Raw genomic sequence first — 27,132 nt, 5'->3', positions numbered from 1 at the left:
CCCAATGCAAAACGCCGTGCATGCTGAGATCTGACACCAAAGACCCAAGGGCGAAAGCCCGGGGTACATATAGTGCACAATCACTCAGGGAACTCACAGGGAGTCCAGGAAGAGGGAGGGGCGAAGCCGCACTCTTCCACATATGGTAGCGTCGCTGAGACGCGAATTTCATCATACAGACAGGGCGGGGTACGGCCTGAACTGATGGGGGAATGTGGGTCTTACACAGTTTGCCCAGGCACATCTCGTGCTGCTACTTTCTTACTGTCGAACATTGAGCTGTGCTCAGTAGACGCAGCATTCTGAGCTGACGCATCAGGTCAGATAATACTGGTAAACTTAGACCGACAGCAGCCTGGCCTGCAGGGCGGGAACCTCTAGGTTATAAAACCTTATAAATGTAGACGGGGAGGCCCAGCCTGCCGCCATACAAATATCTTGCAAGGCAATCCCACTTGACCAGGCCCACGAAGAGGCCATGCCTCTCGTGGAGTGCGCTCTGACACCCAACGGGCACTGCATGCCCTTGGAGGCGTATGCCAGCGCTATAGCATCAACTATCCATCTGGATAGGCTCTGTTTCGACGCGGCTAGTCCCTTAGAACGTCCGCTAAACGAAACAAAGAGCTGCTCCGTCTGTCTGAAACCAGACGAGCGAGACACATAAGCTCGTAATGCCCTGACTGGGCAGAGGAGGCTCGCGTCTCTTTCCTCATCAGGGACCGGTAGGACTGACAGGGAAATAACCTGCGCCCTAAACGGTGTGTTGAGGGATTTCGGAACATAACCGTGCTTAGGTTTGAGTATAACTTTTGAGTCATTAGGCCCAAACTCCATGCACGCCGCGCTCACAGAGAGCGCGTGCAGATCCCCTATGCGCTTCACCGAAGCGAGAGCCAGCAAAAACACCGTCTTGAAAGACAGGTGTTTCAAATCGATTGACTGTAAAGGCTCAAATGGCGCACCTTTCATGGCTTCCAGAACCGTAGAAAGGTCCCATACGGGGACTGAGGGAGGTCTGGGAGGATTCAGTCTCTTAGCCCCTCTAAGGAAGCGGATGACTAAATCGTTCCTTCCTATTGACTGACCAAGCGTTGTTTCTGAGAACGCTGCTATAGCCGCCACATAAACTTTGAGCGTGGAGGGGGCCCTGCCCCCATCCAACAGCTCTTGTAGGAAGGAAAGCACCTCCGCCACACCACAGTCTGTGGGTGACACACCACGGGCTGTGCACCAGCCCGAAAACACTGACCATTTCGAGGAATAGAGTCGTCTCGTAGACGGAGCTCTAGCCTGCGTGATCGTGTTTAATACTCCTTCAGGGAGTCCAACATGTACCCGTTGATGGCCCAGACATGAAGGGACCACAGTTCCGGGTGAGGATGCCAGATCGAACCGTGGGCCTGTGAGAGGAGGTCTCTCCTCACTGGTACTGGCCACGGGGCAGTACTTGCTAACTGCATCACGACTGGGAACCAAGGTTGGTTTTTCCAGAACGGTGCCACCAGCAGTACTGAGCATCCTTCTTCCCTAATCCGTTCTATCACCTGAGGCAGGAGAGAGACGGGGGGAAAAGCATAGAGCGGGCAGCGGGGCCACACATGGGCCAGCGCGCTCCTGCTCTTTGAGAAAAATTCCTGACAGTGAGCGTTTTCTTGAGACGCAAACAGGTCTACTTCCGCTCTGCCGAATTTCTTCCACAGCAGTTGGACTGTCTGTGGGTGTAGGGACCACTCGCCTGCCGGAACATTGTTCCTGGACAGTCTGTCCGGTCCTATGTTCAGGAGCCCTGGCACGTGCGCTGCTCTGAGCGAGCGCAGGTTGCACTGGGCCCATACCAGGAGGCGTTCTGCCAGCCTGTACAGGTTCTTGGACCTGAGGCCGCCCTGGCGATTTATGTAGGACACCACAGACATGTTGTCCGAACGGACCAAGACGTGGCGTCCTTTTATCTGGGGACAAAAACGCATCAGCGCGTTGTCTACTGCCAGCATTTCGAGGCAGTTTATGTGCAGGAGCTTCTCCCGTTCCGACCACTGGCCGAAGAACGGTCTGCCCTCGAGCAGCGCTCCCCATCCCGAGGTGGACGTGTCCGTGGACACCACTTTCACCCTCGAGGAAGTCCCCAGGCTTACACCTAATTGGTACCAGTCGTTCGCTCTCCAAGGTTTCAGAGCTGTGACGCACTTCTGATTGACCCTGAGGCGAAGGGAACCGGATGCCCACGCTCTGCGTGGGACTCGCGCTTTCAGCCAAAACTGCAGCGGGCGCATGCGGATCAGGCCCAGCTGGAGCACTGACGATGCTGAGGCCATGAGACCTAGCATCTTCTGAAATTTCTTGAGCGGGACAGACGCGCCGCAGCGAAACGCGTTCGCTGTGCGCTGAATGTCTACCGCGCGCTGTGGTGATAGTCGCGCTATCATGGACAGCGAGTCCAATTCTGTGCCCAGGAAAGATATCTTCTGACTGGGTAACAGAGAGCTCTTCGCCCAATTGACACTGAGACCCAAATCCTCGAGGTGATCGAGTAAAATGGTCGTGTGTTCCATGAGCACTGCGCGAGATTGCGCTAGAATCAGCCAATCGTCCAAATAGTTCAGCACTCGTATGCCTCTCATTCTGAGGGGTGCGAGCGCCGCGTCCATGCACTTCGTAAATGTACGGGGTGCCAGGGACAAACCGAATGGCAGGACTGTGTACTGATATGCCTGGCCCTCGAAGGCGAATCTCAAATATCGCCTGTGACGTGACGCTATCTGTATTTGAAAATACGCGTCTTTCAGATCTATTGACACAAACCAATCTCCTTGGCGAATCTGCCAAGATTTGAAATCTGAAAAGGATTTGTCTGGTCGTGAGCATCCTGAACTGTCGCTTCACAAGCACTTTGTTCAGTTGCCTTAGATCTAGTATGGGTCTGAGACCCCCGTCTTTTTTCGGTACCAGGAAGTATCTGCTGTATAGCCCTCCTTTGCTCTTAACTTGAGAGAGAGGCTCTATGGCCCCTTTGCTCAATAGTTTCGTCACTTCGGCTCGAAGTAGATGTGCTACTTCTGTTTTTACCGTGGTCTCGACGCGCGCCACATAGCGGCGAGGGCGTGGACGAAACTGCAGCGAATAGCCTCTTTTTATAATGTTCAGCACCCACTTCGAAACCCCGGGCAGCTTTGCCCATGCGTCTGCATGGATAGCTAGGGGTTGAATACGAAGCGTGAAGCGAGTGCACGTTGGTTTCGTTTTTACAGAAACCGTGAGACATGCACAACGCGGTGTTAGTGGGCACTGGGTAGTGGGCACTTTCACCATGTTTGAAGCGCAACCGATCTGAGTCGGTTTTATGTGCGCGAGCCCTGTGTGACAGGCTGTGCTTGTGTGTAGGGATGGGCACTGGGCAGTGGGCATTCTTACTACACATGAAACACCATCGGCCGTAGCCGGGACACCAGAAAATACACTCTTTTGGGGATTTATCTGGGTAGCCGTGAAAACGGCATTTGTGTGCAGGCAAGCGGGTGACAGAACCGACTTGTTGGCTGCAGAAAACACTGGAACAGTCACATTTGCTGGAACTGGACGAGCGAATAACTTTGGTGTGAGTCTGGCCGCAGTGGGACTCAAACACCGTCGTTTTCCTAGCTGTGCTAGGACGACTTCGGGGCCTCGGGCTTCACCGTAATCCTAGGTCGCGGGCCACGTGCAGCGGGGCGGCGACCGGATGAGCGGGAGCGCGGTCTCGCGCTTCGGGCCTGGCGGCGCTGTGAAGTGGAGGCAGTGGACGGTGGCTGTGGCTGTGAGCTCTGAGCAGACGGTTTCGCACGGCCTGCTGCAGAGCTGGAGCGCTTCGGGAGGAAGTGCTTCATAGCCTGTGACCCTTTCTGTACCTCTGCGAATCTCTCTGCGAAATCCTTGACGGAGGATCCAAAGAGGCCTGTGGCGGAAAGCGGGGCGTCGAGGAACGCGGTGCGCTCAGACTCGGCCATTTCCGAGAGCGTCAGCCAAAGATGTCTCTCAGTCACGGTGAGAGAGGCCATATTCCGTCCAATGGCTTGCGCTGCAGACTTAGTAGCACGGAGAGCGAGGTCCGTGCCACTCCTTAAGTCCGGCACGCAGATCGCGTCAGGCCCTTCCTCATCCAGCTAACGGAGGAGATCGGCCTGGAAGATCTGAAGCGTTGCCATGGTGTGCAGCGCTGACGCAGCTTGCCCGGCGGCGGAGAAAGCGTGGCGGAGCAGGCTTGACGTCGTGCGGCAAGCTTTAGAGGGTAGGGCCGACTTAGCACGCCGTCCAGCAGAGGGCGGGCATAAGTGGGCCGCTATCGCCTCTTCGACCGGCGGCAGCGAAAGGTATCCTTTTTTCTTGGCATCGTCAACAGCGGAGAATGCCGAAGAAACAGCAGGACGCACTCTAGCCGAATAGGGGGCGTTCCAGGACTTGGCGACTTCTTCGTGTAACTCAGGAAGAAAAGGCGCCGGTCTGGACGCAGGCGAAGCGCGCTCCCCAGGCAGGAAAAATCCATCCAGCCGGTTGTGAGCGGGCTGCTCAGGCGAAGACCACTCGAGGCCGAGGCTCGCCGCGGCCTGTGCGAGTACTCGCATGAGCTCCGTCTCGATGGACGCTCTCTTGCCTGAAGACATGCGGGCAGGGGGCGCGGGGTCCTCAGAGCCCGCCCAATCCTCACTGCCTGATGCCAGGATAGAGCAGGAATCATCCTCTCCCAGTAGGGCTTCCTCATCCACGATGTCAACGGAAGCGGCGGCAGACGGCGGCCGCTGTCCGTCAGGAAGCGAGGGTGACGAAGCCGGGGAAGCAAGCGGGCGAACCGGCGAGCTTTGGCGGCTGAGGGAGGGTTCCGGGGCCCGCTGGGCACGGCGCTTTTTACGGCGCGACGCCGCGGCGGGCGGGGGAGCAGTCTCGGTGAAGAAGGCTAGGTGAGTCCTCAGAGTCGCCATTGCCATCAGCTCGCAGTGAGGGCAGCCGCCGTCAGCGAGCGCGAGAGCTGCATGTTCCTCACCCAGGCAGGAAACGCAAATCACGTGGCGGTCCCCGTCGCTGAGTGTGGCTCTGCACGAATGTGTGTCGCGGCGGCGACACACACACACACAAAAGTACAGAGTAATAGAAAGGATATAAGCGCCGGAAAGCGCAGCAGGAAGGCAGGAAGGCGGCGCGGCCAGCGACTTCAGTGACTCGTCCCGCTGAAGGTGCTCTCTCTCAGACGGCGCAGCTTCTTCTCCGGCTCCAGCGATGCGTGTGCTTCGCTTGAAGGATGAAAAATCAGATAATAGCTGCCTGCGAGCGGTATTTATAGGCCTAGACCACGCCCATTTCGGCGGGACGTGACGCAGCGGGCGCGAAGTGCCCTGATTGGGTCTGGCGTCACGCCAGGCCTCGCTCGATAGGCTGCTGCAGTTGCCGCAGAGCAGCCAATAGGCGCGCGAGCTGTCTCGCCTATGTCTGCATGCTGCCGCAACGCGTTTTGCATTATTACAAAATTAAGGATAATTTTTGGCTTCAATATCTCGCGGAAAAAGGATTTTCCCCTAGCGTAAGATATCTTATGCAGTACAAGAGACCTCTCGTAAGAGAACCATTTTTTATTTGAATAATATTTCACAATATTACTGTTTTTAATGTATTTTTGATCAAATAAATGCAGCCTTAATTGGAGATGAGAAGAGACTTATTTCAAAAGCATTTAAAAAATGTATAAACCCCGATAGGAATATGTATACAAGGAGTATACAATGCATAGCACTATACTATGCATTCTGGGAATTAACCTACATTCACTGCATGGATATTTGTTTGAGATTTATCCATGCATGCATCATTTATATGAATACAGCTGCCTCATGTTTTCCATTCAGTATCTTAAACTAAAATGTTATTCTAACAGTTTTCTCTGCTTATAAGGAGAACAGACTGACTTTTTGGGCCAGAAGGAGATAGTAGCTAGTTTTTCAAGACCTTTATTAGCATGTTTGTTATACAATACTGTCAGAGCAAAAATGCCCACAGAACAACTGACACAAGTTATGTGTGAGATAAAAATACATTTAGAATTATCAGTCTTTTTAAAACTGAATGTTTCATTCTATTTACATTTACATTACATTTTATATACGGTATGTTATTAATATTAATGTTAATTTTTAAATAGACAAAACAGAGTTGTTTAATTCTATAAATGAAAATAGAACAAAATAGAATCATATATATTTATAGAGTATGTAGTGTGGCCTCAAGAGCTCACTGATGTCAATGTTCCAGGTCGTTGGCCAATAGCCAAGCTCAAAAGTTAACCTTACTATCAGTTTGTTCATGATGCTTTAATGAATTGCCTTTTTGAAAGGCAGGTTTGTCAAGAAATATTTTCCATTCATGTGTTGTTGACGTGTGATTTTTTTTTTTTTTTTTTTTTTTTTAGAATATGAAGGATAGATGTTTCTTTGGAAATAAGTACATGTATGTGATGTTACACAACAGTAAGCATATAATTACACAACATATGAATGGAAAATATTTCTTGACAAACCTGCCTTTCAAAAAGGCAATTCAATTGCATGTGAGTTCACACGTACTTACGCACACAATCTTTTTTTACATCAGTGTGTTGGCTCTCCAAAGTCGTAAGTACTCCAAAGTAGTTTTACACTGAGCTAATGATATTTTATATCCTCTAACCTAACCCAACCCCTACTTCTGCGGTATACACAACCCTCACACACCATTTCTCTTCTGATAACAGTTTATTTCTGTCTGTAAAATCAACTGAAACATTTAGATATATTTAATGAAACATTTAAAGGAACACTCCACCGTTTTTTTAAATAGGGCTTATTCACCTTCTTTCCTACATTTAGATAGGTGGGCGAATTCATTTTTGTCTCAGCATGGATTCTTTTAGTTTGACAGGGTCGGCGCGAGCTTAGCTTAGCTTAATGAATGGAATCCTTTGTTGCCAGCTAGCATGTCCTGAGTAAAAGTGATCTATAGAGATGCATTTCGTGTGACCGGGTTGCATACTTCACAATCAACAGTAGAAGGTAGTTGCAGGCCTTTGAATTAATAAACAAGAGCTCGTCAGTCGATGACTTCCAAGTAGCATTGAGATGAAGTTAAGGAACCCTGGTTTTATCTCACTTTACAGGAAGGGAACCTTTTATATTTTCTCACCCCTCAATTTTCAAACATATATATATATCAAATCGACATAATGATACAGAAGAACTAATTGTGTTTGATCCAACTTATTTCTGTGTTAATTTAGCTTGAATAAAAATAATTAATTCTCTTTTTTTTCTCATCATGCTTTTGTATTATCAGATCTCTTGCAAGGTTGCAAAGGTTTAATAATCAAACTGATCTGAAACATGTGAACAATGAAATTAAACCTGACCTTCCTCTTCAACTCAGTTTATTAGAAGCATAGGAAGCTTCATACATAAGAAGAAAAAATATTTGACCCAATTATGAACTTATTTTTAACATCTTTGTAAATATTTGTCCTTAAAAATAAGTTAGACTTGTTTAGAAATATGTGGTTTGAAATAATTTGAAAATAAATTAATAAACAACAGGTTTATAGTATTTTAACACAATTATGCTATAATAAAATATATTAACATTAAAAAGTCAGTGGAAAGGCATCTGTTCTGTTATACTAACCTTTGTAATCAGGTTATTTTGTATTGATGGTCACCATCTCTGTCAAGGAACTTCAAATAATCTATTTTAGGATATTACTGAGTGAAAATGGTTTATTTTGTCTGGTTAGTTCACACAATAGCAAGTGAAAAAAAGGTCTTGGTTCATTTATTTGGCACAATAAATTATCTTTTTATTATAAGGAAATACTGACATGTTATTTGATAGACTGAGAAGCAAATTGGTGCCTGACGTGGCTGTGAGAAATTGTCAGTTCCTTTGCTCACCACGAGGGGGAGACAGCAGCAGTGCACTCACTGCAGTATGAAACACTCAAATAAATCAGTCAAATTGTTCGGCAATATCATCATTTTACTACAGTTGTTAGTGATGTTTTTAAAATATGCTAATAACTTTCTCAGATTACTCACAGACAGAAGTAGACACTCTTCTTCTTCTGTCTCTCCTCATGGTTATTTAGCAGGTAAGTTGTTTACCCATCCATCATTCAGATTCACCCATTCAAAAAGTAGCCATCAGCGTGCCAGTGTGTTGTGAGTGTTCACGTTGTTTTCGATTAGCCTACTATTGATGGTTGCCATTGCTATGGTGTTTTGGACGCATTAATCGACCTTTTTTAGGGATTAATTGCACTTGACTCGACATTAAGCATTACATAACCTATTTATAGGCTACATGTAAAACTGTTGCCTCAAGTATCTGCTGGTATGTTATAAACATCCCCAATCTTATGTCATTTTGTAGTCCTAAGAGGGGCAAACCATTACTTCTCATAAACATTAAACTAAACTTCTCTACATCTAGAAATTCTAGTTTAAATCTCATTTCATCCTCATTTCAGCGGGTTGCGATAAAGTCTTGACTTTGAATCTAATTAGTCACTCTCACTCAGTTTCTGTATGATTACTGAACCCTATGTTACTGAAGTGATGTTGATGCAAAATGACATTGGTGTTTTAAATTTTTTTTTATTATTATTATTATTTTTTTATTCTGTGTGATCCTCATTCTTTAAATTCTTTGTAAATACAGTCATTGGCTACGCTTCGCTGCGCTTCTCGTCCGGTGTGCGATACCTCGAGTTGTCCTACACGTGGCGCTGCGCTTCTCGTCCGGTGTGCGATACCTCGAGTTGTCCTAGACGCGGCGCTGTGCTTCTCGTCCGGTGTGTGATACCTCGAGTTGTCCTACACGCGGCGCTGCGCTTCTCGTCCGGTTTGCGATACCTGGAGTTGTCCTACACGTGGCGCTGCGCTTCTCGTCCGGTGTGCGATACCTCGAGTTGTCCTAGACGCGGCGCTGTGCTTCTCGTCCGGTGTGCGATACCTCGAGTTGTCCTACACGCGGCGCTGCGCTTCTCGTCCGGTTTGCGATACCTGGAGTTGTCCTACACGTGGCGCTGTGCTTCTCGTCCGGTGTGCGATACCTCGAGTTGTCCTACACGCGGCGCTGCGCTTCTCGTCCGGTTTGCGATACCTGGAGTTGTCCTACACGTGGCGCTGTGCTTCTCGTCTGGTGTGTGATACCTCGAGTTGTCCTACACGCGGCGCTGCGCTTCTCGTCCGGTGTGCGATACCTCGAGTTGTCCTACACGCGGCGCTGTGCTTCTCGTCCGGTGTGCGATACCTCGAGTTGTCCTACACGTGGCGCTGTGCTTCTCGTCCGGTGTGCGATACCTCGAGTTGTCCTAGACGCGGCGCTGCGCTTCTCGTCCGGTGTGCGATACCTCGAGTTGTCCTAGACGTGGCGCTGTGCTTCTCGTCCGGTGTGCGATACCTCGAGTTGTCCAAGACGCGGCGCTGCGCTTCTCGTCCGGTGTGCGATACCTGGAGTTGTCCTAGACGCAGCGCTGCGCTTCTCGTCCGGTGTGCGATACCTCGAGTTGTCCTACACGTGGCGCTGCGCTTCTCGTCCGGTGTGCGATACCTCGAGTTGTCCAACACGCGGCGCTGTGCTTCTCGTCCGGTGTGCGATACCTGGAGTTGTCCTAGACGCAGCGCTGCGCTTCTCGTCCGGTGTGCGATACCTCGAGTTGTCCTACACGTGGCGCTGCGCTTCTCGTCCGGTGTGCGATACCTCGAGTTGTCCTACACGCGGCGCTGTGCTTCTCGTCCGGTGTGCGATACCTCGAGTTGTCCTACACGCGGCGCTGTGCTTCTCGTCCGGTGTGCGATACCTCGAGTTGTCCTACACGCGGCGCTGTGCTTCTCGTCCGGTGTGCGATACCTCGAGTTGTCCTACACGTGGCGCTGTGCTTCTCGTCCGGTGTGTCCGGTGTTAAAATTGTGTCACAGTAGACCTTCTGTTGGCTGAGATCAGACGGGATAGCCTTCGTTGCCCTCGTGTATCAATGAATCTTGGGCGGCCAACACCCTGACGCCAGTTTGTCCTTCCTCAAACTGTTAGTAAACAGCATTGCCATTTCAGAGATACTCTGACCTGGTTGCCTTGCCAAAACAATTTGGTCCTTGTTGCTCAGATCCTCATTCCTGCCCATTCTCCTGCATCCAAAACGTTGATTATGAGAACTGATTGTCTGCTTACCATCTAATCTACCGAGAACTTAATATGTGGCCTTCTTAGGACATGATTAACGATATTCGCTTCACCTGTAACTGGTCAATGTTTTGGCTCATCAGTGTAAAAAGAACTGGGGCATTAATTCCATGTGCATTTAATATTACTGAACAATATTGGACAAATAAATTGATGACATACATACATGATGAATACATTGCCATTGCTATTCTTTCTGAGCTCGGTCAAGAGATGTGTGCACAGACATTCTCAAGGTGTGTGATAGACACTTGATGTGTAAACAATAAATAACCCACAGTATGTTCCTGTACTGAACCATGTGCCGTAGGAGTTTTTAGATTCCAGTTTTAGCGCTGGCTGTGTTCCAACAAAACATTAATTTTTTTTATTCCAGGGCATGTGTTCCCTGTAAACAGTGCCAGGACGTGTTTAAAATCAGTCAAACTTCCTCCTATCCCACCACAGGTGCAAGAGCATCTTAGAAGAACGGTAAGTCAAATATTTCAATTTAATGTTACTCTCCATAAGCTATATTCTCTCACAATTTATCCTTATTTGTGTAATGAAATTAACTACAGTATTAAATAATGATATTACAAGGATTTTGCTATAAATGTAATACATAAATCAAGCAATTAGAAAATCAAGTAGGTTAATGTGTTTGATTTTATAAAACAGCAATATGTGTTCAATTAATATTCACCTTTATTAATCAGTAATGCATAATAATAATATGTAGTAATAATATAAGTAATTTGTTGTTAAAGATAAATATAAAGTGGGTCCTTTAGAATATTGGCTTTTTTCTACCGCTTCAAAAGTGGCTCCTACAGACATTTAATGTTAAAAATATTTATATAAGTTATTATTATTTATATTATTCAAGATTAACGTTGGTATAGTGAGGATAATAAATCTCCCCCCGATTACAGAAGAAGGACTCCTACATGCTGGTTTTATCTCTGACTTCTAGATTTAGCAATATAATGGGTGAATTATAGCCTGGGTTTCCCCATGCTGCCTTGCGCGCAACGCGATTTTATTCACGCTGCTAGGCAGCCTAGACACCATGGACCAGATTTTCCCCTCAAAAAGTGAACCAATCACAGAACGGGGAGGGAGCAGCAAGACGATGACGACGTCTATGCGACACACCGAAGCAGTTTGTTTATATCTATGGATCCAACATGGCATCAGATGCGAAGTAACCTTTCGATGCAGCCTTAGATAGTGTTCTAAGTAGTTTAGAACGCAAGTTTATTTCGTCTTCTTCCTCGTCGAATTTCTGTCGCTCTACTTACGTCATATCAAATACGAGAAAATGAACATGTGGTTCCCAGACCACGTCTCAATGAGACGAGGTCTGACGTTAGCCAGGCTAGGTGAATTATGTATATGATGTATATTACGATTGATTAAGTATATGCTTTTCTCCACTGACGTTCTAAATTGTTCAAAGCGTTTCGTATGCTGATTTTCAGCTGCCTGAGATTGCAAATGGGAACATGGTTAATGTAACATTAGCAACACATTATTAGCTGTTTGATAATGTAGTCAAGCAAAAGGATAATCATATTAATTAGGCTACCATTATGTGTTCGACGTTGTAAAGAGCGATACATAAAACGCATTACCATTCTGATATATTGACTTGTAGACGAGCCTGTATGATTCACTCTTCCGCTTCTTCTCAGTTTCTGGTTCAAACACATGTCTGAATTAAACCAGTATTTTCACTTGCCATTGTGCAGCGTTTACCTCAGTAAGTTGAACGAGTGGATCAGGTATTCTGAGGGGGTGTGAGTGAGTGGAGCATATACATGGTTCCGCATACTAAATGAAGCAAGGGTGAAGAGTTACATTCAAGCTTTTTTTTCTTTTCTTTTTTACAGGAAAAAACATTTAAATATGTAATTTTGGTGATCAAAGATTAGGTTTAAAGCCACACTTAGTAAGAATTCCGTTTTAGTCAAACAACGACCCCTAGAGTCGCTGTGGACTACTTGTATTTAACGTTACTGTCGTAAATACCACTCACGCAGAGCAGTCTCTTCACTTCACTCAGATCCCCTCCCCCCTGTATACCGGTCCCTGTTCAGTCAGATGGAAGCTGTAACGAGTGGCAATAAGGTGTGGCCCCTTTAAGAGCTGCGCGCGCCCTGTTTAACTGACTCGGCACAGTCTGTATTGTATGTGCGCCTCGAACGGGTAAGCGGGTTGTTTCTGTTTGATGCTCATTCTTGTCCTATTTTTGTCTATCAAGTAATGCTGTGGACGGTAAAACGTGTGACAGACAGTTACACGAGTTCGATTGGGGAATAAACACAACGCGTTTCAAATCGTCGAACATCGAGCTAGCCTCCGAAGACGTCTAAGTTACTAATCCATCAACAAGAACGCTGTGCTTTTTAGCTCACACCAACGAGTGAAAGCTTGTCCGAGTGATAAACAATATAAGCAATATACTTACAAGTCCAACAGCATGTGAGGACGTGTTGGGGGAAGTGAGGTAGCCTATGCCGTAAAGCAGTCGAATTTTGTAGTTCTTTCTGTGCGCGGGTGTTACTACCCGAACCCTGAAGTTTAAAAGTACGATTAAAAACTATACAGACCACGTCAGGCTATGGCAGACGTGTCATTCAACCTATTGTAAGTCGATGTACCATCACAAGAGTCTTGGAAATATATTATGAAGGTTGAAAAGTTACCTAGTGCTGCTTTAAGGGAGACAGTTATTGACTATAGGGGGACTTTAAAGCGGAACATGTTAGTTGTCAAACTCTGGGGGCTGGACTAAGTTACAACCCACCAATATAAATCAACTTACTAAGACTCTTCAACAGTTCCCTGTTTATTCCTATGAATACAGCTGCCTCATTCTGTATTCCGTGCCACATGCACTAACATATAGGGCGACGCCTATTAAAAGGGTGTCGCCCGGAGTTCCATCTCCTGCTCCCGTAAACACACAACAACAACAAGGAATTCAGCAGAAAGTCAGGGTTTATTTTTGTAGGGGTAAGATTTGATTCGTTATGAAAAGGAAATTATAATTCAAAAATGAGAGGATTCAATCGGCCACAAAACAACAAACAAAACGGGTCTTCTAACTAAGTTTTAAGTCATCTTACCTGGAATCAGATATAACAAAAGTACAATTCTAACCTCCCTGCTAGCCAGTAAACAGGAGAAAAAGTAAAAAGAAAATAAAGGGCCTCAAACCTCTCAGTATCTTTAGTTGAAGATATATGAATGACACAATCATAAGCAGCTTAATCTACGAGAGAACAGCCCACCGGCTTTTCCGCACCACTGTATCGGACACAACTCTTATCACAGACACTGTACAACAGCGTGAAGCAGGAAGGGGAACTCGATGAACAAGCCTTCCACACAGCTTTTATTCACACGAGGAGTCCATCAGCCCCGCCCTTCTAATCAGCTGCACCTGTGACACACAAACGAGCTCGAAACGAGAGAGAGAGCGCAAAAAGAGAACAAAAAGAAAACATGCGCACAGTCATTTGTTCTACACAATATAAAAACTTATGTTCTGATACGTAATAGTAAGCTAAAATGTCATTCTAACATCCAGTTTTATATGGAGAACAAAAAAAAAAGTGGCCATAAGAGTCAAGGAGAATGTGGCTAATGAAGTACATTATTATGATGATTGTTTTACATTTTGCCAAAGCAAAAAAGCTCACAGAAAAAGAGAATATGTGAGATAAAATATTTGTAGAATCATCATCGCAATCTTTTATTAGCGAATATTAATAGCAATATACAAATTTAATTTATTTACATTTTGTATCTTATTATTTATTTTTAATTTATGTAAATTGGAAGAGTTGTTAGTGAGGGCAGCAGGGGGTGCTCACCCTGTGGTCTGTGTGGGTCCTAATGCCCCAGTATAGTGTCCTTCGGATGAGACGTTAAACCGAGGTCCTGACTCTCTGTGGTCATTAAAAATCCCAGGATGTCCTTCGAAAAAGAGTAGGGGTGTAACCCCGGCATCCTGGCCAAATTTGCCCCTTGGCCTCTGTCCATCATGGCCTCCTAATCATCCCCATATACTGATTGGCTTCATCACTGTCTCCTCTCCACCAGTAAGCTGGTGTGTGGTGGGCGTTCTGGCGCAATATGGCTGCCGTCGCATCATCCAAGTGGATGCTGCACATTGGTGGTGGTTGAGGAGATTCCCCCATCTATGTAAAGCGCTTTGAGGTCTCAGAAAAAGCGCTATATAAATGTAACGAATTATTATTATTATTATTATTAAATTAGTTATACAAAAAAGAAAAAAAAAATTTTGACTGATTAATTTAGTTTCAAACTATCTAGTGTGACCTTAATAGCTCCAGTAATATCATTATCGATTAGTTTGTTATAATGCAAATGCACCTTCAGCAAATAATTCAATGTGTGTATACTGTATGTATATGTTGGTTTCAATTTTGACAGTGGTTATTGGACTTCAAGTAAGATTCACCTCATTTCAGACCACATTTTTTTCCACACACAAATCTCAAGTATGAATGACTAATTAAAATATAGTGCAGAGTTTGTATAGCTCATTTTCATGATACCTTTATAGTGCCTTTGCATCCTTTTTGAAAGGATGTTCCACAGATTAAAGAAAGTCGTAATGGTTTTGCAAAGGTTAACATAAACCTTGACTTTTAATTTTTCATGTTGCAATGGCTGGCAGCAGAGTAAAACATGGACTTCTCCCTTTTCATTATGTCACTTAAAATTGTTGTCTGTTTACAGTGTTTTTGTCTTCATATTCATGACACAATTCAGTCCTAAATGACGAATGATATATGGGAAAGAGTCTATATATTTTTTAAGTCCTTCTCAGTATGAGTATTTTTAGACTAATCTAACTCATAGATGTAAAAAACAAAACAAAAAATAGAATGTGTAAGGCCTCAGTTGATACAATTGTTCTTGTAAGTTCTTGTAGACTTGGTTTCTGTACTGCTAACATTTAATGTCACAATGCATTATCTTGTCAACAAATATTTCTGGTTAGGCTAAATGCATTCAGTCACTCTTTCCTGATCAACATTTGATTCTTGGCGTGTAGCCTAACCCGACCTTATAAAGTAAAATATGTAGATAACAGCATATGTTTTTCATTCCATGAGATGTTTCTTCTTAAACACATGCAGGTCCAGAACACATTTAAAATCCGAAACTTCCTGCTAATCCACATCATCAAAAAACACTTTCATTTTATCATAATATACATTGCACATCCATATTTCTCTTTCAAGCATACGTTTCGGTGTCTCAATATGTGGATATCCTAACTCCCGTATTACCAGATAGCCTGCCTCGAAGTTTCCTGCCAACCACAGCACCGCCTCTAGGGCTGGACGAGTCATGAGTCATGACTCAAATCCAATGCTCAATATTGCATGTGCTAAAGTTTGAGCTGTAACATCCAGTTTATAGAATCTTGCAAATGTATACGGCAAGGACCAACTCACCGCTTCACAAATATAGCTGGGTGATATGGGCAAAAAAAATTATTACGATAATTGTTTTATATCAGTCGATATCGGTAATTATCACGATAAATGTCAAATCTTTATTTCTTTCAAGTTTGAAGGCAGATTTTTGCTCCTATAAGTGAAAGTTGTAGAAACCAGAGCGTTAATTGTGGTTTTAAACTACTCTTTATTGTCAGAACATATCATGACAAACACTTGCCAAACAGGTGAACATTTCACAAATCTGAGGTAGAATCAAACATTTGTCATTTTTCCTTAAGAAAAAAATTATTTCTTAGTTTTTGCATGTGCTAATGGGGGATATTTTCAAGTCTTGAAAGAGGTTTGTGTTGCCTGACTTTGATGGCACGTATCTTCACGTGCACGTGAGAGTGCAGGCTGCAATATTGATATTACATTTTTTGTCTCGAAACGCATATTTGACATTGAGTTGACAGCAGTATTAGCTTGAGTTAGGATGCAGATTTACTGTTAAATTTATGTTCATTAACAAAACAGTAACATCTGTTAAAAAAATGTTTTGCGCTGAATTTCCTCATAAATAGTCTGCCTAAAGGAATAACTATAGGGCTGAGGCCATCAGTCCCAATAACCTGAGGCATGTGCGGAAAGAGACATTTTTCCCCTCTGAAATTCGGCCAGGCATCGGGTGAATTTTCCCACCCTGTCCTCTGACAGTCGCGCTCTGAAGGTCACCGAGTCCAGTGACAGCCTGTATGTACTGACAGACTATATGTTATAGACTGTGCAGGACTCAAAACACTCTTTTTGGTGTTTAATTTTAAGCCCAGTTTCTGTATGTGTTCCAGAAGCATGATTGTGTGATCTCTCACTTCTCGCTCTGACGGAGCTGTCACCAACCAGTCGTCTATGTAAGTAGCGAGACGAATGCCTTTTTCCCTGAATGGGGTCAGGGCCGATTCTGTACATTTTATGAATACTCTTTGGTTGAGAGACATGCCAAATGGTAGAACCAGGTATTCGTATGTCACTCCAAGGAAAGCAAACCTCAGGAATTTCCTGTGGGGTGGGTATAGGTTTATGTGAAAATATGCGTCTTTCAGGTCGATCGATGCAAACCAATCGTCCGGGCGCACCAGTTTTAGGAGTGTAGAATGAGTGAGCATTCTGAACTTGTACTTCCTTAAACGTACAATATGGAATTTTTCGCCGCTAGGGGTCGCTAACCTCTTACAATAACAAAGGCGTAGTTTGATGACGCAACATTTGCTAAGAATTATGGATCTTGTCGTCAACTTCAAGCCGACCGATCTAATGTTTATGGATGACTGAATACATCGATGTTTTTATCATGACTGTGATATGAAGCAGTTTGGGATTGCTAAGAGACAGCTATCAGCTCCACACGCGACGCGAGTCCCGCGGACACAGAAGGAATATGGACATTTCATTCTACCGAACTACACGCAAGTGCAGAATTACAACTCACAGGTCAATTTATCAGACAAATTAAACTTGTGAGGTAACGCAGCGCTGTTTCACTTGGCCTAACATTACACTAGCACACTAAACTGCATTTGAATGTGTTGAAATTTATGTGTTAGTTTGTCTGTATGAGACTAGCAGTAAGCTAGATCAACGTTAGAATAACATACAGATCATATTCTAACATTTTATCATTGTTGAACTATATAACATTGATTAGTTTTATGTAAATGTGCTCACCTGTTTAATAAAGCACATGTAGGAGCGGTCGAAGTCTCGGACGTGGAGCTGTCGGCATCTCGAAAACACCGCGCTGATATTGATTCTCGTTTTAGTTCTCCTTTTTTATCCAAAGTCTTGCCATGGTCCATAATGTTTGAACGAAACAACAACAGCGTGCAAATAGACATTGCGAACTACATAGTGGTCCATGTCTGTCGCCTTGGTTACTATCAGAGGGCTCTGGTTCATAGCTCTGGTTGCTATGGCAGTACGAGCGGAAACCAGGGACAACGCGGATATGACGCCATTGACGGCGACAAAACGGAAATAAAGAAACGGGATGTGTCTTCGAATTAAATTACAAATTTCTCCTGGTTTGAAAGTTGTTGGAAACAGTCGGGATAATGTAAGTACTAAAAACTAAAAAATATATATAACATAGATATAGTGATTTTTGCTATTTTTAAAGCAAAAAAGTTACATATTGTGCCTTTAAGTATTTGTTCAGTGTACGTAGATCTAATATGGGGCGAAGGGCAAGAGTTCCTTTCTTTGGGATGAGAAAGTATCTCAAGTAAAACCCACTGTGGCTTTGCTCGGACGGGACTACTCTTATCACCCTTTTCTTCAACAGGGAGTAAATTTCGTCCTGAAGAACATGCTTAAACTCAATTTTGCATGCTGTTTGGACATTAATGTGTGTTGGCAGTGTGAGTACACAACCACCCAATAGTGATAAAAATCCACTCACTCCTTTTTTATTAATCCCCATAAATCATCAGCAGTGTCTCCCAACGACCTGTTTTCAGAATGCGGCTTTTGTGATGTCACTAAAGCCACAGGCCCCGCCCACGAGTGTTGACAGACACTGCCGTTTTAACATAGACCCGCCCTGATCGAGTTCACAGCGAGTTGTACACATCTGCCATTGCTGCACTGACGAGAATGTCTCCCAAGCGTTGTAGGTATTGTGTGGCTGGATGTATTAATCCACATAGCTCTCTCTATTTACTCCCAAAATCTGAGGCAAACTGCAGTCTGTACCCGAATTGTATTGTCTTACCCAGCGGGACTGTGTGTGTGTGCACTCTCGCCAATTGTTTATTTGCAATGTTCTGGTGCCATCGTGTGGCTGAGTCATGAATGAGTTTGTGGTCTGTACTGCGCATGCGTGGGCACTTAGCGTTTGGACAGAGTCTGAGTGGCTCATCACCTCTAAGGGATCGATAGCTCCCCGATGTGTTCTGTGAACATGTTTTGCAACATTTTTTGGGGCATTATGTTTTGCAACATTCTCTGGGGGTACAGTGAAAACTTTATTGAATTTTGTTGAACATGAAAAGTGCTTGTGACTACTGGGTGGGTGTGCACCAGCGGAGTATGTGTGAAACAGGCATAATGCGCTGCAGACATGTCTAGTGTAAATAAGGGGTAAATACCTCCTTTCCGTGAGCTACCCTGTTCTAATTGGCCAGATGGCCCACTCTGTTGTGGAAACTACTCTTTCCCCTGCACCGGCTGCGCCCTGCACAAATCTTGGATCTCTCACGAGGAGCGTCATAAGCATTAAAAGAAGGAGGACCTCAGTGAAGGAGAAGAGAAGACCAGGCCTTTAAAGATATGTTTTGCTTATGTGTGTGGGGCTGCTGCTTTTACTTTCATTTTGTGTTTTTTTTTTTATTTCTTTATTAAAGTTCTTTAAACGTTCGCTGGTTCCCGCCTCCCTCTTCCCATAACAACATACCTTGCTACACTGGTGCCGAAACCCGGGAAGAAGAAGGAACACGCTGTCATGGAGCCCTCGCCGCTGTGGGGAATCCGCGGTGCCATCGAGCATGGTTGAGCAGAGTCTGCCATGGAGCAGGGAATGGGAAACCCGTGCTGGCTGCCGCTGTCGGCATCCACCAGGCAGCGGAGGAGTGTCCAGCGGTCCATCGAGGGCTATTCAGCGCCAGATTAAGATTTTAATTTGAATTTTTCTGCACATATGACTTGGTCAGCGAGCATGAGTGGCTCTATAATGTCTTGCGTGAATTCATGTATGAATTTTTTTTTTCGTAGTTGGTCTAGGGTTGCTGCTTGTCCAAAAATCTTGTAGTTTGTGCACCTTATCATTAGTGTTGTGTAGTGTAAGCATCATGACGATTCATGTAGTCTTATAGTTCTCAGAGCTTGCCCTTTAAGTTATTAGTTAACTGTCATGAAGATACTCCGTGATATACAGACTATGGGGCATGTTCCCTCATTTCACAGGTGCACACACATAGCACACATTTACATAGATTTTTTGGGATGCTGGAAAAATATAAAAGGGTTGAGTGCAATATATGTAGGATTATTGTGTGTAAAAATGTAAGACTAAATGTTGTGTAAATGTTATGTAAAGGCCATTGCACACTGAGTCCGAAATTTTCGTAAGCGTTTTTTCGTGTTCGTCAGCAGTAAAATTCGTCACGCACAGAAACCTTGCACACTGAGTCCGATGCGTATTTATTAAACCTTTGCGGAAAAAAACGCAAAAAATACTAAATGGATTCGTCAAGCAGTGAGGATGAATTTGTTGCCCTCTTTCTTCTTAAAAAGAGAAAAAGAAAGAGGAAATATTGGGTCCATCCAATCCTGAGATAGCGCCGAGAGGAAGGAGAGTTTCACCTCCTTATCAAGGAGTTGCGAAATTATCCCGAACGATTCAAAACTTACCTCAGAATGTCAGTGGAACAGTTTGATGCTTTGCTAGCGATACTGGAGCCACATATTAAAAAGAAGACCACCAATTTCCGTGAACCAATCGATCCTGAACAGAAACTGGCAGTATGTCTATGGACGGACACACACACACACACACACACACGCGGCCGGCAGAAGCGCTGGGCAGACAGAACAGCTGTATACAGGTTATATTTTATTCAGTGTCTTTGTAATCCGCATTTTGTTTTTCATACAGTACTTGTGCTGCGAGACGAAGTGTATCAACTTGTCAGACGTCATTCTGGATTTTGTCGTTCGCTTGTACGGTGGCTCTGAATTTTCAAAAAACCTCACAAAACACTGGCTGTGGATGCGAAAAACGCAGAAAATCAAACCCAATCCGAATTTTTTTTTTACGGACGAAAGTGTCGTAAACAGTGTGCAAGCATGATTGACATAACGTGAGGTTGAATTTTTTTTTTAACGTGCGAAAATTTCGGATGCGAATTTCGGACTCAGTGTGCAATGGCCTTAAGACTTGCCTATAGGTTGGTATGTTCCGTAGGCGGGGCCAATACGTTAAAATGGCCACCGTAACATTCAGCAGGCGGTGGTGAGTGTGGTGTGAGCATGGTCGGAGTTCCACCACTTAGACTATTGGCACGAACGTGTTTCCTGAACTGTATAGTTTCATTTATTTTTTCTTCATTTTTGGTTTGTAACACTACTTTTTTCTGCACTGTGGGATTTTACTACTTGTTGTAAAATAAAGTTTGCATTCAACGGAATCCTGCTTGTTCCGGTCACCTCATTGCCTCTAACCGTAAGGGGCATCCACAACATTAACCTTGCACCCGCTGACTTAGATCAGACTGGTGAGTTTATGATTGTGAGACCCGCAACCCAGCCGGCATGAGGCTCTATGCGACATTGGGTCCCTAATGAACGAATCATTGAAAGTATGGGATTCCCAAAATAATCTAAATTAATATACACTCACCTAAAGGATTATTAGGAACACCATACTAATACTGTGTTTGACCCCCTTTCGCCTTCAGAACTGCCTTAATTCTACGTGCCATTGATTCAACAAGGTGCTGAAAGCATTCTTTAGAAATGTTGGCCTATATTGATAGGATAGCATCTTGCAGTTGATGGAGATTTGTGGGATGCACATCCAGGGAACGAAGCTCCCGTTCCACCACATCCCAAAGATGCTCTATTGGGTTGAGATCTGGTGACTGTGGGGGCCATTTTAGTACAGTGAACTCATTGTCATGTTCAAGAAACCAATTTGAAATGATTCGAGCTTTGTGACATGGTGCATTATCCTGCTGGAAGTAGCCATCAGAGGATGGGTACATGGTGGTCATAAAGGGATGGACATGGTCAGAAACAATGCTCAGGTAGGCCGTGGCATTTAAACGATGCCCAATTGGCACTAAGGGGCCTAAAGTGTGCCAAGAAAACATCCCCCACACCATTACACCACCAGCCTGCACAGTGGTAACAAGGCATGATGGATCCATGTTCTCATTCTGTTTACGCCAAATTCTGACTCTACCATCTGAATGTCTCAACAGAAATCGAGACTCATCAGACCAGGCAACATTTTTCCAGTCTTCAACTGTCCAATTTTGGTGAGCTCGTGCAAATTGTAGCCTCTTTTTCCTATTTGTAGTGGAGATGAGTGGTACCCGGTGGGGTCTTCTGCTGTTGTAGCCCATCCGCCTCAAGGTTGTGCGTGTTGTGGCTTCACAAATGATTTGCTGCATACCTCGGTTGTAATGAGTGGTTATTTCAGTCAAAGTTGCTCTTCTATCAGCTTGAATCAGTCGGCCCATTCTCCTCTGACCTCTAGCATCAACAAGGCATTTTCGCCCACAGGACTGCCGCATACTGGATGTTTTTCCCTTTTCACACCATTCTTTGTAAACCCTAGAAATGGTTGTGCGTGAAAATCCCAGTAACTGAGCAGATTGTGAAATACTCAGACCGGCCCGTCTGGCACCAACAACCATGCCACGCTCAAAATTGCTTAAATCACCTTTTTTTCCCATTCTGACATTCAGTTTGGAGTTCAGGAGATTGTCTTGACCAGGACCACACCCCTAAATGCATTGAAGCAACTGCCATGTGATTGGTTGATTAGATAATTGCATTAATGAGAAATTGAACAGGTGTTCCTAATAATCCTTTAGGTGAGTGTATATAACCAATAGTGTTGTGATTAGTTCCTAATTAAAACAGTCTAAATGTAATTATAATTTTGAATTGGAGTCAGATTAAGCACGAAGTAAAATTGAAACTAAATTATAATAAATTAAGTGAACTTTACTGAAGCGCAAGTAAAAGACTTGGGATTCCGTCTTTGAGAAAGTGGGTGGTCCTACACAGACCCCAAAATTTGCAAAACATGTAGCTTGTAAAACAGTTTGTAATTAACATTTACTGTTACAAAGTGTCACGATCCACACACGGGAAACAGGGGTTAGATCCAAAAGCAGTTTAATAGGAAAATCCGTACTCACAAACAGTCCAGGCAGGGGTCAAAACCAAAGAAGCAATCCAAAACATAAAACAATCCAAAACAGGCAACAAAGCAGAACTCGGAAGTGGTGTGATAATAGACAAGGACTCCGTGACAAACACTGAAACAACCAGGGTATATATACACACACAGAACTAACAATGAAACAGGGAACAGCTGGGAACAATGATGACGGGGAACAGCTGAGTGCAATGAACAGTGATTGGTACAGACAAGGATTTTACCATCGGTGTACAGAGTCAATTGCGCTGAGTGCAAGATAGGGCCCAATATGTTACTTACATTGTAGTGCAAATTAAGATGCATATTTATGTACATCGTAATCAATCTTAAGGTAAGAACATAGCAGAAAAAAGTTTGATAATTGAAAATATTTATAATAGTTTGATAATAATTTGATGATGAATTTTAGCTGTTTCAGTGTAAAGGCTGTAAATGACTGTAAAGATTTTATTGGATTTTGTAATTTCTAATAAGGGTTTTTATTAAGATTATTGAGATTCCAGACTAACAGTGGTTTAAATACATTTATAATTATGCATGATGCTCAAATAATGCTCTATGATTACAGAAGAAGGACTCCTGTTACATGCTGGTTTTATCTCTGACTTCCTCATCATGAGATTGTCTCCAGTTTCACAGCTTCTGCTGGTGTTCATATCAGTCCTGGCACTGAGTAAGGTTTTATTTACCTTCAGTTTAATTTTCAGTCTTATCGTGACAAGGACAATGACAATATTAATAAAAAAAATAAAATTATTTCCTTTACTGAATTTTCTTTTTCTGAATTTGAATCATCTATTTTTCTCTTTAACAGTCAGGGCACAAACAACAACTGCACCAACAACATCTCCATTAATGACATCTGCAACAACGTCATCTCCATTACTAACATCTGCACCAACAACATCTGCACCAACAACATCTCCATTAACGTCATCTCCATTAATAACATCTGCACCAACAACATCTGCATCAACAACATCTCCATTAATGACATCTGCAACAACGTCATCTCCATTACTAACATCTGCACCAACAACATCTGCACCAACAACATCTCCATTAACGTCATCTCCATTAATAACATCTGCACCAACAACATCTGCATCAACAACATCTCCATTAATGACATCTGCAACAACGTCATCTCCATTACTAACATCTGCACCAACAACATCTGCACCAACAACATCTCCATTAACGTCATCTCCATTAATAACATCTGCACCAACAACATCTGCATCAACATTGGCAGGTAATTATTGACCTTTGAAGTACAACCCCATTTCCAGAAAAGTAAACTGACAAAAGTACAAAGAAAAGTTTTCCAGTGTTTTCACTGACCAGCATAGTTGTATTTTGAATGCAACAAACATAAACAAATTTTGATTTTGATGGCTGCAACACACTTCAAAAATGGGACAGAGACAAAATAAAAGTGAAAAGATGATAGAATATTCAAGTTAAACTCTTTTGAAACTCTTTTGGTATCATGTTTGGGTGAAAAAGGAGCTTTCTCCTGTCTTTGCAAGCAAATATGGGTCATGGCTAACCACTTTGTGCCAAATTCAAAAAATCACGTTTCTCAATGCAAGTTTGCATACACAAAATTTGTCTTTCACCATTTACCATAATTTTGAAAAGTTAATCTTATGGGAATCCAGAGAAATCTTAGTCTGTGGCAAGGCAGTTGACCTCTGTTGAATGTGCGTGACCTTTGAGCCGTCAGATGGCATTGCATGAGAAGCCATCATGCTACTGTGTTAAATGCAGCCACATGTGCTCAAGATTTTTTTGGAAAACCGTTTTCACTTATTTCAGTCTGACGCTGCATTAAGAACAGCAACTTGAATCTCTGTTATACAAGGAGAAAGCTAAACATAAGTTCTATGCGGAGATGTCAGCGAGTTATCTGGGCCCGAGCTCATCTCAGATGGTCTAGAAGACAGTGGAAATGTGTGCTGTGGTCAAATGAATTCATGTTTCGGCGAGAATTTTCAAGAGAATTAACAAATCACAGATTCTTTATTGCATTTTACAAAATGTCCCAACCTTTCTGGAAATGGGGTTGTACCAGATTTGTGGTGTGAATAGAACAAACCTGAGAAGAGCCTGATAATTAAAAAATAATTTTGAGAATGCAGAAGTCATTAAAAGTTGCTTTTTCAGTTGAATTTGGGAAAAACCACTTAAAACATTTGTTGTGTTGAGCTATTTCAATTACTTTTGTTTGATTTCTTCATTGCAAAAAGCTGAAAGTTTGTAAATGTTGCCAATAAACCTGAATTGTAATGTGGGTTGGATAACTTGGATTACAACTGTATATCTTCATTAAAATGGTGTAATGCACACTGAGTCATGGATTATCCCACATACCACTTTAATTAAGACAGAGAGATAAAGGAAAGAACAGTTATTGAGCAGATGATGTGTTTTATATTTGAAGAATTATCAAGAAAGAGAAAAAGACAGAGATTGTGTGTGGGGTGGAGGGGATACATTTTTACAAGGAAAATAAATGTATGATCTTGTAGGGACATCGTTTGGTCTCTATGATGAAAACGGCTTATAAATCATACTAAATAATGTTTTTAAAATGTAAAAATAAGTGTACAGCCATAAGTAGCCATGCCATAAGTGTATAGTATGAATAGCAATAATTTTTTTGTGGTTTTTTTTTTTCAGACCCCTGCTATAGCTACACTGCGCTGAATGATTCTTGGAGATCCACCAACAATCTTTTTTCCTCTCAACTAATGTGTGACTCTGAGGTCAGCTGGAACGGCTGGTACCGTCTCTTCATTCAGGGCCAGAGCGCTCAGATGCCGGACACATGTGTTGATGTGTATAGATGTGGTACTTTTTCTCCACTGTGGCTGAACGGAGGACATCCAACAGTTGAGGATGGAGTGGTCACTCGAGCTGTCTGCGGAAACTGGACCAATAACTGCTGCTGGTTCCATTCCAATCCCATTAAAGTCAAAGCCTGTCCTGGCAATTACTACGTCTATGAGTTTGTGAGCCCAAATACCTGTCATCTGGCATACTGCGCAGGTACAGTAAAAATAATTTGCATTCATACAGGAATGTGTTTTTGTAATGTATTACATCCACGATTACGTTAGACCATCTATCTGTTTTTGACATACTGTGGAGGTGAATACATTAACATGTGCCTTTTGTACTTTTGTAATTTATATTTCTATCTGTTTTATTCTGTTCTATTATTATTTTATTTTTTGCAGAAGTTAGGAACATTACCATCAATAATGATATTGTCACTCCAAACACAACTTTGTCAGGTAATGTATATGCTATGGATTCTACTAACTGCTGAAGTTTTCATAGGATGTATCATGAAAATCTATTATTCAGAATGTGTTTGTGTCTGTAAGTACAGTGAACAGTGTTTAAAATCTGAAGCACGTTCATTAAATAGGGATGGGCATTTTTCAAAAATATTGCATTCGAATATTCGGGCTCATAAAATTCGAATATTCGAATATTCGTTTATTTAAATGACGTTTAACGAAAAATACGTTATTTTTTAAGGTAATTTTTTTTTTTACGTTTTGTCACCATTTCTGAAGAAGCTTACGATTAGGCAATAGCCTATACACAACAAGCTTACAATATGTGTTAAAGTTTTCTTTTAATTGAAAACATTAAACAGTAGGCCTATGTGTAAACAAAAAAATATAAGAACAAAAGGATATAAGCTCAAGCAGCGCGAACGGAAAAAAACGCCTAATAAAGCAGAGTAGCAGATTGCGCCAGTTATCGTACAGAACGTACACACACACACTCGAGTCAGCATATGATTATCGTGTTTATATTGTTTCACGTTTATGTTGAGAAAAACAATAATATCCACATGGAGGGACGCCGCGAGCAATTTATGCTCGAGTGAGAAAACGCGCTGCGCTGACAGACGTTTCAGAGAAACAAAGATAACGGTGTTCTAGTTCTAAGTTTCTAACAGCACCTTGCGTTTTCTGTTCTTAAACCTCTCTCTCAAAGAAAACTTAAAGGAAGAATATACCTCAAAATCATTTTACTATTAGATAAGTTATCATCTCGGATCACTCGCACTACAGCTGCGCTTACCTGCAGTCGTGATGCAGTGATAGACAGCTGTCTTTCCTCAGTCGACTGCTGTTTGGATTTCATGTGATTTCTCATTGTGGTGATGATATTATAACTCCAGATTAATTAATTAATTTGATCAAAAGTAATTCCATTTTGTAAAATCATTTAGTAACCTCATTTTCGACTAGTAATTCCAAACTTCGCGAGGCAGACGGCGACATTATGATAAAATACAAACAACTTGTTAAACATGCGCCACAGTGCCACCCAGTGCATTTAATTATAACTGCGAGTTAGTGCTTGGGATTTATCAGGGATTCACTGCATTTACGACCCGCAAAGTATTTACGGCTTCATAAATTCGATAAAATTCGAATATATTTTATTTTTCGAATAATAATT

General features: G+C 43.1%; 1 protein-coding gene across 1 annotated transcript in view; it reads left to right on the top strand.

Annotated features, from left to right (window-relative positions):
* Positions 1-10,603: 10,603 nt before the first annotated feature.
* The window catches only part of LOC311306175 (uncharacterized protein), a 31,291-nt gene continuing 14,762 nt past the window's right edge, over positions 10,604-27,132 (top strand). Inside the window, exons 1-5 of the mRNA XM_084434431.1 lie at positions 10,604-10,698; positions 23,210-23,314; positions 23,456-23,896; positions 25,327-25,695; positions 25,887-25,943. Of these exons, the coding sequence (XP_084290557.1) occupies positions 23,257-23,314; positions 23,456-23,896; positions 25,327-25,695; positions 25,887-25,943 (925 nt within the window). The 5' untranslated portion in view covers positions 10,604-10,698; positions 23,210-23,256. The remainder of the gene's footprint in view (positions 10,699-23,209; positions 23,315-23,455; positions 23,897-25,326; positions 25,696-25,886; positions 25,944-27,132) is intronic.

Source organism: Rutilus rutilus (genome assembly GCF_951802725.1).
Source record: "Rutilus rutilus genome assembly, chromosome: 16".
Classification (NCBI taxonomy): Eukaryota; Metazoa; Chordata; class Actinopteri; order Cypriniformes; family Leuciscidae; genus Rutilus; species Rutilus rutilus.
This window is presented reverse-complemented; position numbering and strand designations above follow the sequence as displayed.